This window comes from Colobus angolensis, unplaced genomic scaffold, assembly GCF_000951035.1.
Source record: "Colobus angolensis palliatus isolate OR3802 unplaced genomic scaffold, Cang.pa_1.0 Scaffold3, whole genome shotgun sequence".
Taxonomy (NCBI): Eukaryota; Metazoa; Chordata; class Mammalia; order Primates; family Cercopithecidae; genus Colobus; species Colobus angolensis.
This window is the reverse complement of record NW_012116265.1, coordinates 19,755,007-19,769,627: the sequence shown is the minus strand read 5'-3', so window position 1 is coordinate 19,769,627 and position 14,621 is coordinate 19,755,007. Positions and strand designations below refer to the sequence as shown.

The 14,621-nt window shown below is 53.3% G+C and overlaps 1 protein-coding gene across 1 annotated transcript in view; it reads left to right on the top strand.

The window, feature by feature from the left end:
• The first annotated feature begins 1,332 nt into the window (after positions 1–1,332).
• Positions 1,333–14,621, top strand: part of VSX2 (visual system homeobox 2) — a 22,315-nt gene continuing 9,026 nt past the window's right edge. The window contains exons 1-3 of the mRNA XM_011949578.1: positions 1,333–1,792; positions 3,060–3,144; positions 7,071–7,194. Of these exons, the coding sequence (XP_011804968.1) occupies positions 1,423–1,792; positions 3,060–3,144; positions 7,071–7,194 (579 nt within the window). The 5' untranslated portion in view covers positions 1,333–1,422. The remainder of the gene's footprint in view (positions 1,793–3,059; positions 3,145–7,070; positions 7,195–14,621) is intronic.

Genomic DNA, 14,621 nt, shown 5'->3' with positions numbered 1-14,621 from the left:
CATCCTGAGGCGCCTCCCCCTCTTACCTCTCAGGCTGTCCCCATGGCAGCCACGAGGGTACCAGACATCTTGGCAGTAGGCTGGGTATGGCTAGGGGGTTTCTTTCCATTTAGGGGTTTGCACCTGACTAGCAAAGAAATCCTGGATGGAATCTTCCCAGCCTGGTTTTCCAATCTCTGCTCAAAGCAACGGACCTTGTCCTTATCTCTCCATAGGGTGCCTTCAATTCAAGGAACATTAAAACTGATCATATGCTAGGAGGAGAGGGGAGCCTCAAGGTCGATAAGATAGTTCCCAGCCCCAAGAAGGTCACAGAAGAGTTAGCTGATGTAGTGGAGTGCGGGGGAAAGCAACTCACCTTTTAATTGCCTCTCACCCCCTTCCTCCTTCCTCTCCCTCCACATCAACAATCCCTTCCTCTTCATTCTGTTTGCTCAATGAACTCTGAAGTATAGCAGGGCCCTTGCCTTGTCTGATTTACTGTGGAACCCCTGGCTACTAGCTCAGAGCTAGTATCTCAATACATATTTGTTGAACGAATTGGGTGGAAGAATCAAGTCCTCCGGTGAAAGTTGGGCAGGCTTCATGCTTACTCTAGGAAGAAGTTTGGATGTCCATGGTTGTTCTCCAAAAGCAATCATCACCGCTCCTCTTTCCCACCAGGGACTCCTATTTCCGACCCATTTATCATTCATTTATTGGGCCAATATGTGTTGAGTAGCTCTTCCAAACTAGGCACTGTACCTTGTGCTGGGGAAGCAAGCGCTGAGCTTTCTCCACCCCCACATCGACCTCTGCACACCTTGGCCTGATCTTTTCCTGGCTTACCACCACACACACCGTCTGGGGCACTTACCTCTCCCTTGTTCCACCGTTTACACAGAGGTGCCATATCCAGGCCGCTCTGATGCTGCCAACCTGCATAGGAGTTGAGGGAAGGAGGTCTCCCAGTCTCTCACCTCTGCCCTTAGCCCATCCTCCCACCTGACCTCAAGGACCTGTCCCTGCCAGAATCTGCCCAGAGCCCCAAGCCACTCTGTCTCCCGGAATAGCCCTGAACCTGAACATGAACCTGAACCTGAACCTGGTTGTCTCACCTCGGTCCCTGGGGTCCCTGCCCATGGGCATCCTGCAGAACCCACCCGGTGCTCGACCCCCAACACCCTGGCCCCTCGACACTCCCTGCGGCGGGAGCTGCCAGCTTTTTGGAATTCCTAATCGCTCCTGGCCCCGGTGATTGGCTGCTCAGCTCTGACCCCACTTGGGCTGTCGCCTGGTTGGATAAAAGGGGAATCTCCTTGGGCTCCAGAGCATTAGACACCGGAAGGGGCACCTGGGACCAACTTTGCGAAGCGGGGAGCTCGGCGGGGGGGTGGGGGGAGCTAAAGACCTGCGGCCTCAGCCCCTCCAAAGAACCGGGAGATGACGGGGAAAGCAGGGGAAGCGCTGAGTAAGCCGAAGTCCGAGACAGTGGCCAAGAGTACCTCGGGGGGCGCCCCGGCCAGGTGCACTGGGTTCGGCATCCAGGAGATCCTGGGCTTGAACAAGGAGCCCCCGAGCTCCCACCCGCGGGCTGCGCTCGACGGCCTGGCCCCCGGGCACTTGCTGGCTGCGCGCTCAGTGCTCAGCCCCTCGGGCGTGGGCAGCATGGGGCTTCTGGGGCCCGGGGGGCTCCCCGGCTTCTACGCGCAGCCCACCTTCCTGGAAGTGCTGTCCGACCCGCAGAGCGTCCACTTGCAGCCACTGGGCAGAGCATCGGGGCCGCTGGACACCAGCCAGACGGCCAGCTCGGGTAGGTGAGGAGAGGTTGCGCTGCTGCCTGACTGGGGGGCGACAGCTGGGAACCCCGCGCCGTCGGCTCTCGTTTGCTGGACGAGGCCTCCCGGCGGAAAAGTTCTCGCCAGGCCGGGGTCGCCACCCGGGGCCTTGGGCCGACGCACCTGGTGCCAGGTCCCGGGAGGATGCTTCGGTGTCCGCAGGGTTTCGGCCCCAAGCGTTTCGGGCGGCCGCGCAGTTCTCCAGTCCCCGCGTCGGGCCGGGCTCGGCCACAAGACTCTGTTGGGGCTCCACTGAAAACGGGGTTTTGGGTGTCGGAGCCCGTGGTGCAGGGTCCCCGGCCGGGTCGGAGGGTCCCAGGTCCGCGGCTCCACTGCGGGCCCGGCCTCGTAGAGGATCCGCACTCCCCGAGCCCAATGCTGTTCCGGCTTCGGCCCCATCCCTGGTGTCCAAAGTTGTCTGTTTCCTTCTCGTTCCCCATTCCCAAACCCCGCTTTGGTCAATTGGGGTTTATTTTTCACCCCCACGAGCTGAGACAACCCGGCCATCACGGTAGCCAAAGCGGCCGCCATCCGCTCCCACGTAAGCGCCTCTGTATACCAGAGCCCGGAGACGTGCGGGCTCGGGGACCCTGGGTGACCTCTCCGCCTTCTCCCCGCGCTGCTTTGCCGGCGGTGCGTCGCGGCCTGCTCGACCCTCCGATTCTTGTTTGAGCTTGGCAATTCCCCCGATTTTTCGTTGCGTTTTATTTTGTTTTACTTGAAAAGGCAACGAAAATCGGCGCTTCGCAGGCTCTTGGGCCTTGGGTGGGGAGTCATTGTGCCGCCCTGCGAAAAGGACGGTGCCCGGCAGCCCCCAGTCTTCCCGGAGCCCAGCTCCCCACGCCTCGGCTACGCTCCCCGCTCCTCGGGGCCAACTTTCTGGCCCGGGGCACTGGGGCTGGCCGCGCAGGGCAGGGCGCAGCAGGGTCGCGAGCGCTGCCGGGGGTCTCTGCGGCCCCCTAAGGCTACCTCGCTCTCTGTTGTCCCGGTCCCAAGCGTGCTGGGGCCTTTGCCTCTCTTACAACGAAATCTGTTCAAAACCTCCGGATTCGGGCCCCGGCGCGGGAGAGGCCAGCCTGAGCTCAGGCATGGGACGGCCACCGGGGCGCCCGAAGGCTTCCTGGGGAGACAGAGCAGGTCCCCGCCGCTCGCGGAGGCGGCCCAGGGTGGGGCCCTCGCGGGTTTCGGGCACCGCCGAGCGCGTCCCCCACTCTGCCGCATGTCACTCCGCCCGCTTTTCAGATTCTGAAGATGTTTCCTCCAGCGATCGAAAAATGTCCAAATCTGCTTTAAACCAGACCAAGAAACGGAAGAAGCGGCGACACAGGTGAGGCCCCCGCGGCGCTTTCTGTTACCTCTCCTGCCCGCGCACCCCGCTGCAGTCCACCGTTCCGGGCTCGGATCTCTCGGACCCTATTTTCGCCGACCCCGGATCTGAGGTCTGAGGCCGTGCCAGGGCGCAGACCACGCGTTGTTTGCCGGAATCTGTCCGGGGCCTTGGCGTCCGAGCTGTGTGAGCACGATGAGTAGCCGCCGGGAAAGCGGCTCGGTTCCGGCTTTCTCCTCCTTGTGCAGGAGAAACGAAGGCTCCAACACAGGCCAAACTGAGCCACAGAGCGGGTAGCGGTTCCCGGATCCCCATACCAGTATATTCCGAGAGCCACACAGACCCCGCGGCGGGCAGATTAGCTCCCACCTCCCGCCAGAGCCGGTTCTTTGCCCTCGGCCTCACACGCCGCCCCCATTTCTATCCCGGCGTCCCTGTCCTCTCTGCCAACTCCCTAAGCTTTCAGCTCCCACCGTTCTCCAAAGCTGGAGCGGTCTCTGCACTGACAGAGCATTTTCTTTTGATTTCTGCTCGTTCGTGATTCCCACCGAGTCGCTTCCCTTTCGTGAGCCTCAGTTTCCTTGTCTGTAAAATGGAGTGGGAGGCGATGTAGACTGGACGGTCCCACCAGCCGTAGCTGGAGTAGGGTAGGCTGCATCGGGGTACAGACTAGAAAGGGTTTTTTTTGTTTGCGTTTTTGTTTTTGTTTTGTCTTTAAATGAAAATTACTTGCACAAAGTTAAAACTCAATAGATGTCGACAGGTATATCTTGAAAAGTAACCTACCCTTCTCCCCACCCCCGCCCTCATTCCTTTCCGCATCAGCCACACTGCTACCAGTTCCTTGGGTATTATTTGTAAGGTGGTTTTCAAGGAAATGAAGGAGGGAGAACCAAAAATCTGCCTGCCTTTCTGAGGGTGCCGCTCGCAGATGCTACCCCGGCGCTCACCTCGGAGCTGTTTCCTCGCACCCCACTCCGTCCCCATCAGGTGGGGCCGCCGCAGGCTCTGCTCTCTTTTCGAGACATTTCTCCACTAGGGCTTTCTCGGCAACTCCCCCCCGCCCCCGCCCCGACCCACATCCTTTTTTCTCACCCCAATTTGTTCTCAGCCTCTTTGCACCCTGTCTCTCTGCGCTTTTCTATGCTTCGTTCTTCCTTGGCCGTGGGAAACTCACGGTTGACCCCCCAACTCCCAGCTCGCCACCTTTTAAAACGGCCTATCCTGACCCCTCAGGCCCCAATAGGTTTGGGCTTGAATACAGGTGAACTTCGACTTGGTTTCTCCGGACCTCGGTTTATTCTTTATTTCCGGCAGCTGTTTGCTTTTGTTTAGTATTGCTTTATTTTAAAAGGAAAAAGAAAATCTTTTTTGGTCTTGATCTTTGGTCTTTTTTTGTTTGTTTGTTTACATTCAATTCATCCAGCGAATATTCATTAAAACACTTTTGATGCACCGAACACTGGTGCCAGGGTGGGTAATCCCTCATCTTCCCCAAGAAGGGGACAGGGATCTTGCAGGGAGGGCAGATCAGAGACCCGCAAAACTGCTCTTGTGCTGGTGCCAGGAGGTGTGGGAGGGGTTCCCATAGCATGGAAAGCCCTGGAAAAGGCAGCCCCAAACCCTGGGTACAGGAGCGGGATTTCCACATCAGGACATCTCACAGTGTGGCACTTGGAGCTGGGTGACCCGTCGCGCAAAGTCCATGCTTAAGGTCTCTGACCGTCTGTTTTCACCTGTCACTCTCTTGGCCAGGAACACCTTTGGGCGCTTTGGTGGGTTTTCTTAGGGGCAGAACAGCAACTCAGCAACACCAGGGTATTAACTGCCTGGGGTTTCTATTTCTGGTGCATGAAGGGAGAAGGTTATTGGAGAGAAGAGAATGGCTACTGATTTCAAGTGCTTTTTTTAATTAGGAAAAAATACATTTTACTCGAGCTTCTGTCATTTGGGGATTTGGGGTAAGAGCCCCTGGAATCTGGTGATGAGAGATGGGCTTGTTTTTATCTCCCAGAAACAAACTAGACTTAAAAGCGTTTTGGGGGGGGGGGTGGACAAAGTAGCCACAGTGACAGTCTCTCAGATTTTGCTCTTTCACTCTACTGGGAAAGTTCAGCTCCTCTTCAGACTGGACACAACAGGAGCCTGAAGGATCTCGGGTTCTGCATAAACCAGGAACACAGGCTGGGTCACATTATGGGGGAAGTGTGTCAGCTCTGAGGCATGAATTCGGGAAAGTTTGGCAGATTTGAGTTTTTGTTTTGTTTTTGAAGAGAGACTCTCCCAAGTAGAGACTGGGACTTGAATGGTTCTACATGACCTATAATCGGCTCTCCTCTTTGAGAGACTGCCTTTGTGCCTCAGTTTTCCTGGTTTTGGAAAGGACTTGCATTTTTTGATTGTTTGTTTTGGTGCTCTGTCCATGAGACCTTCAGCAGATGGCAGAAGCGAAAAAGTGGCAGATCTTGAAAATTCTCAAGAATTAACTTTGTGTGTGCATAAGCATTTCACATCACCGACCCCCACCCCCAGATAATAGGAGAAACGATTTAGAATCAAACCAGTCATTTTCTGTAAAGAGCACAATCTTTCTTCCCTGAATTATCCCCCAATTTATTAAAGTGGACACCAGCACAAGGAGTGTGTGAAGTTCAAATTTGCACTTTTGGGTTGTGTTAGATGACGGCGAGAGCACAGCAGTGAGGGATTCTACATCCCTGTGCTGGCGCCAGGGTCTGACCCCAGGGGGCCAGGCAAGGGCTGGACCATTTCTACCAGTTCAGTTTGCGGACGCTGGACCATATTGCCTGTTGGCTTGTTAATGAGGTTTCAGGATAAAGATCACCCAAAACCTGGTGAAACTAAGGTCTGAAAAGAGAAGAGCTTGTGTCTGGAAGTAGGTGTTTAGTGGTTTATTCAAGAAAGGGGACCTATGAATCCCCTAATGTTGGAGGCAAAATTTTACGGGTTGGGGCATATTTATTTGCCCATTTTCCTAGGATGAGAGAATGTAGCTTTTACCAGATTCCTAAAGCAGTTTATAACACAAAATAGATCAATATGAACTGCTCTGTGGGGGTGGGCAACTGTGCCTGTGGGCTCTCAGGGTGGCCCGAATGGAACCCCCTCCAGGTGTGTGGCTGAGTTTGGAAGTATGGGGTGATTGGAAGGTGGTCTTTCCCTTCCCAGCACAGAACAGGACGGGAAAGGCTCTGGGCAGTGCTGGGAAGCTAGCAGGTCTGGGTAGTGTCGAGGAAGGGCAGGGGAGGAGGAAGGGGCACTGGGGTGAGTTGAGGGAGTAGGAGATTCAGTTCTCAGCTGTATAAACACTGAGGTTGAGGCTGCATTTGACCTTCTGGTGAATCTTCTAACTTTGAAAGGCATTTAAAAATTCATCTCTAGTGACTGTGAGACTGTAAGCTTTTAAGTCTAGTTTGTTTCTGGGAGATAAAAACAGCTTTCCCCGGGAAGCTGGTCTGGGTGGAGCTGGGCTATTTAGTAATCTGGTAAGCCCTCTTCTCTGTGCTTGGGAGGAAGAGGGGCTTTCTGCTTTTCTAGAATGTCCTTCTTAACAGCCTTTCCTCCAGAGCACCTCCAGAAAGATTCCCAGTGTGAAATGTCATTGAGGGCTGGAATAATGTCCACCCCCCAAAACACAGGAAGGGTAGTGTGAGCCTCAGCCTTGAATAAGAAAAGTCCAGAGGGTTAAACTATGAGACAGACAGAGAGAAACAGAGAGACAGAGAGAGACAGAGAGACAGAGAGAGACAGAGAGACAGAGGGAGAGAATTTGTGTCCTATTGTGCTGAGCCAGCCTGGGGAATTTGGAGTCTGCCCAGGAAGCACAGAGGAAGGTGGTTCTGTCCTCTCTGAGACAGGCTCTTTTAGTTTCTGGTGTCCTGAGAGTTCGGTCTTGCTCCCCTCAGGACAATCTTTACCTCCTACCAGCTAGAGGAGCTGGAGAAGGCATTCAACGAGGCCCACTACCCAGATGTCTATGCCCGGGAGATGCTGGCCATGAAAACGGAGCTACCGGAAGACAGGATACAGGTAACAGCCCTGAGTCCCTCTCCCCTCCCCTCCCCCCTCTCTCGGTGACATCTACCACTACAGGGTTCCAGATGCCCATGACCCCGCCTCCCAGTCCCACTGTGGGCATGTGCTTGCCTGCGATCATGTTCTCAGCCTATTTAAGCTGACCACCTGCCATGTGAGATGGGTGCTGTTGGGGGATGAGAGGCACCCAGTTGTGGCCTGGCTGTTGTTCCAGACTATAGGCTTCCCAGGGAGTATGTCAGACAGACCCTGCAGGGGTGTGGGGATGAGAGATGGAGTACTGGAGGGGCCCCCGGTCCTGGACAGGGTCTCTGTTGAGGCGGAGGTCCCCTTGGTACAGCTAAATGTCTGTTCCAAGGCCAGAGGGGGCTCCAGGCCTCTGGGTGGCTGTGAAGAGGAAAGTGGCTTCTAGTCCTGACCCCAGTCTGTTTCCCTCCTCTCTGCTCCCCTCCCCATGATGAAAGTGTTACCCTTTCTCTTCCTGCTTCCCACCACTGCTTCCACCTAAGGTTCCTTCCTCCCACTCACAGCCCAGCAACTGCTGCCCTGACCTGCTGCTCCTTTTCTTCTCCCCAGACTGGCCCAGGATGTGAGCTGGGGCAGGGCCCTGCAGGTGGCTCACTAAGCCCTCCTCCCCTCCTGGGCAGTTTTGTGGCATAACTAGCCACTGATCTGGGCATGTGGTAGGCATGGGGCATCCACTTAGCAGCAACAGGACCTTGGCAAGTCCAGAGTCCCCTACTTGGGCAGGAGTAGGGCTGTGTAATCATTTCTCTGGGACAGGATGGAGTCTGGGCAGGGCCTCTATGAGGCAGAAGGAGTGGGGCAGGAGGAACATTTCCAGAAGATTTGGGGTTGTCTTAGCTGGTGCTCAACCTTCAGTGAAAGCTGTTCCCATCGCCTGAGCGGTCCAGAGCTAGGGCTGGGGCATGTGGGCCGGGGGCTGGTCCTGACTTCCCGGAACTGCTCTGCTCTGCATCTCCTCCCACCTAGGTCCCTTGTGTCTCCAGGTGTGATGTGTGCCTGGGAGGCGGGGGGGGAGCTGAGTAAGGTGTGTGAGTTGCTCTGTACTCTCTCACTGGAGGACCAGAGAATGTGAAATGAGGCTGTGAGGCCTTCCTCTCCCCTGGAAATCTATTTGGAATTTCAGCTGATGGTTTTAGACATTGACACTAACAATAAGCTCAATTATTCATAAGCAGATTATGTTTGGTGCATTATCCATGGTGGCCTGGACCCATTACCCTCCACCCAATTGGGTTCTAGTCAGGTAAGCTGGGCAGTGACATTGAATTGTGTGTGTGCACGTGCGTGCGTGTGTAAGTCAAGCCTTACACTTCATGGCAGTAACCCCTGCCTGGCCTTCATTAGCATAAAGTTGGCCATTCCAGGTGGCTGCGGCAGGGAGGAGCAATGACAAATCCCCACTGTTGGCAGGCCCACATTTGCAGTATTGACCAGAATGAAGGAATAGCTTGTCTCTTGCAGTGGGTTGTCCTAAAATCCGCTTGGTAGGTTAGGCAGGGGAGGGCGGATGAGGTGTTTGAAACCTGCTGAGCTCAGGATTTGGGGGCAGGCTCTCCCTCAGCTATAACTGCATTGCTACAAATGCCCCAACAGCCACATTTAACTTCACAGGGCTTTGTTAAGGTGCTTGGGGGTTGCCTATACGGTGGTATCTGAGGGCAGCAGAACCAGCACGAAGGAGGTTGGGGTGTGGGATGAGGAGAGCTCATTGCCCTGGGACTGTGAGGATCAGCTCTGCAATATGTGGATATCGGAGAAATGAGGGAAGAGTCTCAGAGCCTTTGAGCACCACAGGCCTGAAGGCTGCCCGCAGAAGCTGTCTGTGAGTTGTCAAGTCGTCTTGCCCCAGTTCAGTAAAGTGGCCTGGGAAAGATCTTGGTATGCATCAACAGCAGTCACAGTGATCGTTTCCAGAGGAGTTTCCATGTGCCAGGTGTTCTCCTGAATTCACGACATGTATAGGACAGGCAGGGCGGTACAGTGGTTAGGGTCACTGACTCTGGGGCCAGACTGCCTGGGCTCCTGGCCGGGCTTCACCTCCCAGAACCCCTCAGTCTTCATCTGTACAACAGGGGTGACAGTGGCACCTGCCTCTTGTGCGGAGGCAATAAGCCATATGTGTGCAGTGTTCAGGGCAGTGCCTGGCACGTGCCCCCAGCTCACTCGGTGTCAGATCTGATCTTATTAAATCCTGGTGACAATCAGGGGCTGAAGACCATGAATTTCCTCTGAGAACTGAGGCAACTAAGTCACAGCCACTTGCCCAGGCCCCACAGCTAGTAAGTGGGAAACACAAGGCTCAAACCTAGCTCTGAATCGGAAGCCCACAGTGGCACTGCCCGACTCTTCTGTTCGAAGTCTTCGCTTTGACTTGAAGCTCGGGGAGCAGAGGTGATTTGAAGTCAGGCGGGGGACCTGTATCACAGTAAAGATAATCAATGTTTACTGAGTACCAGGCACTGTTCTTAAAAAAAAAAAAAAAAAAGGCCCAAAACTCACTTATATAACAAAATTATTTTTGAATGGGCAAATTCTGTACATGAGTTCAAGAGGGTGAAAAGCAAGTCCTTCCCCTCCCTCTACTAGCAGCCCACCCATGTCTTTCATTTCCTCACAGAGCTAGTTCATGTATATTCAGCAGAGTCCTCAGAACACCCATGAGCTAGGGGCTATTATTCCCATTTGACAGATGGGGAACCTGAGGCACAGACAGAGGCCAGAGTTGAGTCCCTTTAGACTCCAAAACGCTTGCTTCTCTACCTTGCCTTCCCTCCCCATCATTTCCCCTCCACGTGTTGGCTGCCACTCCTGAGCCAGCCCCCTCCCAGCCCAGCTTTGGGTCAGAAGACTCTGTAGGTGAGATGAGCCGGAAAGGGGAAGTTAGTACTGGCTCCAAGTCTGGAGTTAGAAATTCTCCGCCACGCAGTGGCTCAGGCTAACACTTTGGGAAGCCAAGTTAGGAGGATTGCTTGAGCCCAGCAGTTTGAGACCAGGCTAAGCCAAAAAAAAAAAAAAAAAAAAAATGAGACCCTGTCTTGGAAGAAAAGAAAAAGAAATTCCTGGCCGGGTGCAGGGGCTCATGCCTGTCATCCCAGCCTTTTGGGAGGCTGAGGTGGAAGAGTTCCTTGAATCCAGGAGTTTGAGCCCAGCCTGGACAACATAATGAAATCCCCATCTCTACAAAAAAATTTTTAAAAAGTAGCCAGGCGTGGTGATGTACGCCTGTGGTCCCAGCTACTCAAGAGGCTGAGATGGGAGGACCACTTGAGCCCAAGAGGTAGAGGCTACAGTGAGCCGCGATCGCACCACTGCACTCTGGCCTGTGTGACACAGTGAGACTCTGTCTCAAAAACAAACAAACAAACAAACAAAAGCAGAAAGAAATTATCAAGGTGGAATGGAAAGGTTATTGAACTGGAGATCAGGAACCCGGATTTTAGCTCCAGCTCTGACATCTAGTGCGGCAGAGGCTAGGCCACTTCCCATCTGTGAGCCTCAGTTTCCCCGTCTGTAGAAGAAAGAGGTGAGATCCCTTCCAGGGAGGTGCCTCCTGAGGATTCCCCCACCACAAGCCCCTGGGCTGCCGTTGGTGGAATGGAAGTGCAGGGCAGGTGAAGTTTCACAGGCCCAGATGGACCGCTGGGGCATACACCCCGGCCAGGCCAACCCAGGAAACCCCTGCATGTCTGAGATCTGATGAGAACCTGCGGTGTGGACATGGAAAGGCAGACATACCTACTTCCAGTCTTTGTTTCACTGCCAGCAAGCCAAACTCTGAGTCTGAAATTACTCATTTGTAAGATAATAATATTTTTCCATAATGCTAACTTAGTAAAAATCGTGTTATTGCTGGTATTTATTAAGTACTCACCATCGTCCCAGATATTAAGTGCTTTCCATGCCTCATTTCTTCTCTTTTTCTCTGTCTCTCTTTTTTTTTATACAGGGTCTCACTGTGTCACCCAGTCTGGAGTGCAGTGGTGTGATCTTGGCTCACCGAAACCTCCGCTTCCCAGGCTCAAGCAATTCTCCTGCCTCAGTCTCTTGAATAGCTGGGATTACAGGTGCCCGCCACAATGCCTGGTTAATTTTTGTATTTTTAGAGAGACGGATTTTTGCCATGTTGGCCAGGCTGGTCTCGAACTCCTGACCTCAAAAGATCCACCCACCTCGGCCTCCCAAAGTGCTGGGATTACAGGTGTAAACCACCGTGCCCGGCCTGCCTCATTTCATTTAATCCTTAACAGACAAATTAGTTAGATGTCATTCCTATACCCTTTTCTAGATGAAGAAACTGAGGGGCCAAGAGGTAAAGTAAGACTGGGATTCAAACCCAGTACTCAGCTACTATGACATGAGATCCTGTGAAATAGACATGCATGCCTGTCTATACAAACTGTACTAATGCAAAGAACGGTGATGACAAACCAGTCCCAGCAGAAAGGCATGGTGATTTCCTCTGCCTTTGTGTTTGGAGGGTAAACACGTCCTCACTCCACATCTCTCTGGGCTGGAGGTGGAGGAACATGGTGCAGTGTTGGGGAAAGAAAAGCTACTAAGTCTCCACGTCAGACTCAGGCACATGGTCTTCTATATGTCTTAAATAAATAAATACAAAGCTGGTGCCTGTGATCCCAACACTTTGGGAAGCTAAGGTGGGAGGATCACTCGAGGCCAGGAGTTTCAGACCAGCCTGGGCAACGTGGTGAAACCTCGTCTCCACAAAAAATACAAAAATTAGCAGGTGTGGTGACACATGCTGGTCCCCGCTACTTGGGAGGCTGAGGTAGGAGGATTGCTTCAGTCCAGGAGGTCAAGACTACAGTGAGCTGTGATCGTGCTCCTGCACCTCGGCCTGGGTGACAGAGCAAAATCCTGTTTCCAAAAAAATTTTGTTTTTTAATGCTAGGATATGGCATTCTGAAAGTCCCTGCCAGCTGTCAGCCCTGGGAAAGCACAGGTGGGTTTCCAGACTGACTTAATTTCCTCTGTGGGGTCATTTGTTACTAGAATTGTAAGGGCAGGCTACATATATATTCACATGTTTACTCTATTTTTTTTTCCTAAGATGTGCTTGTTATAAAATGCAAACATTACGGAGCTATGAATGTTCGAAGTGAGCAGAGACTACATGTCACCCCTCTTAGAAGTCTTGTTTATGTTGAAGGCTGAGGTTTAGATTTTCTCTGCCCAGCACTGTGTGACTTTGCCTCTTTTTTCTTTTCTTTTTTCTTTTTTTTTTTTTTTTTGAGACAGAGTCTCGCTCTGTCGCCTGGGCTGGAGTGCAGTGGCCAGATCTCAGCTCACTGCAAGCTCCGCCTCCAGGGTTCACGCCATTCTCCTGCCTCAGCCCCCCGAGTAGCTGGGACTACAGGCGCCAGCCACCTCGCCCGGCTAGCTTTTTGTAATTTTTAGTAGAGATGGGGTTTCACCGTGTTAGCCAGGATGGTCTTGAACTCCTGACCTCGTGATCCGCCCGTCTCGGCCTCCCAAAGTGCTGGGATTACAGGCTTGAGCCACCGCACCCGGCCTGACTTTGCCTCTTTTAAAGTAGCCCCTGCCTAAGGTATCAGGGGGTCATATTCCAGAAGAAGATGAGTGCCTGAGTAGGGAAGGGTTTGCATGGATCTCATCTCAGGATGGTTATTAGAGTCACCAGGGCAGACTTTTTTTTTTTTTTCTCGGCTCATTGCAACGTCCGCCTTCTGGGTTCCAGCAATTCTCCTGCCCCAGTCTCCTGAGTAGCGGGGACTACAGGTGCACACCACCACGCCTGGCTAATTTTTGTATTTTTAGTAGAGACAGGGTTTCACCGTGTTGGCCAGGATGATCTCAATCTCTTGACCTCAGGTGATCTGCCCTCCTCGGCCTCCCAAAGTTCTGAGATTACAGGCATGAGCCACCAAGCCGGACCCCAGGACAGATTTCTAAAATGCCCATGGGCTCCCCCAGCGAACACCCAGCAATTCCGATTTAATTGGTTTAAAATCAAACATCTTCGGCAGGGTGAGGTGGCTCACGCCCGTAATCCCACCACTTTGGGAGGCCAAGCATGTGGATCACTTGAGGCCAGGAGTTCAAGACCAGCCCGACCAACATGGTGAACCCCCCCATCTCTATTAAAAACACAAAATTAGGCTGGGTACCGTGGCTCACGCCTGTAATCTCAGCACTTTGGGAGGCCGAGGTGGGCAGATCACCTCAGGTCAGGCGTTCAAGACCAGCCTGGCCAATATGGTGAAACCCCATCTCTACTAAAAATACAAAAATTAGCCAGGCATGATGGCGGATGCCTGTAATCCCAGCTACTCAGGAGGCTGAGGCGGGAGAATAGCTTGAACCCGGGAGGCGGAGGTTGCAGTGAGCTGAGATCACGCCATTGCACTCCAGCCTGGGTAACGAAACTCCGCCTCAAAAAAAAAAAATCAAACATCTTCATGTTGCCATTTGTATGCTTTTAAATCTCTCTAGGTGATTCTGTGTGCAGTGAATGTAAACACACTGGGTTGGAGGCTCAGGAGAGGGGTGTTTCTGTTCTGAGTGGGTTAATATGAGTGGAAGAAAGTGGCGTTATGGGTGGCAGGGGATTGGGGTGAGGAAGGAAATGGCCTGTTAGTGCTCAGGCAGGAGGCTGTCTGGAAATGTGGTCGGAGCTGCCCCCTAGTGGGCAACAGAGGCTGCAGCGAGACTCCGCTTTTCTGAGCCCTAGGCTGGGCTGCACAGAGCGTGAGGCTGCACAGAGCGCGCTGAAATAAACCGTGGCTGAAGTGCTGAGTGGGTGCAGAGTGTGAAGCCCTTAAGTTACGCCAGCGATGATCCCAAATTCATCAGCTTCCAGCCAGAGGGGAAGAAAGAGACTAGGTGAATGTGACGGACGCTCACCCATGGCATGGCCGACAAAGCCAGGCCTGATGGCATGTGACAAGATTGCAGGGCAGGGCCTGGGGTAGCGAGGAGACCAGAATGTGCAAAGGGCATCTGTCATGCACAATATCTCCTTTAGGAGGTATTTAGGAGGGCGATCCTGGAAGGACTGCAGAGGGTCTCTTGGGAGAGGATTGAGGGACAGAACCCTGGGCATGTTATTTGGTGGCGATGCCAGGGCGGGAGCTTGCAGGATAGCAGCTATGTGATGATGCAGAGACAAGAGGAGGCATGAGGCATGGCCTCAGCTGTTCCTGCTGATTGCCCACGTAGAGAAAGAGCTGACAGGGTTGCCTGACCTGCTAGCTGTGCCTTTGCATCCACTTGGCAAGAAGTCCTTCCCTGGGCCCAGTCTACCCTTGGAGGCACAGGCACATTCTGTGCCTGCTGTGGAGGCACCCACCAGACAGCTGTGGACAGCCACAGGATTTCCACACAAACTGGGCTTTCTTTTTTTTTCCCTTTTTTCT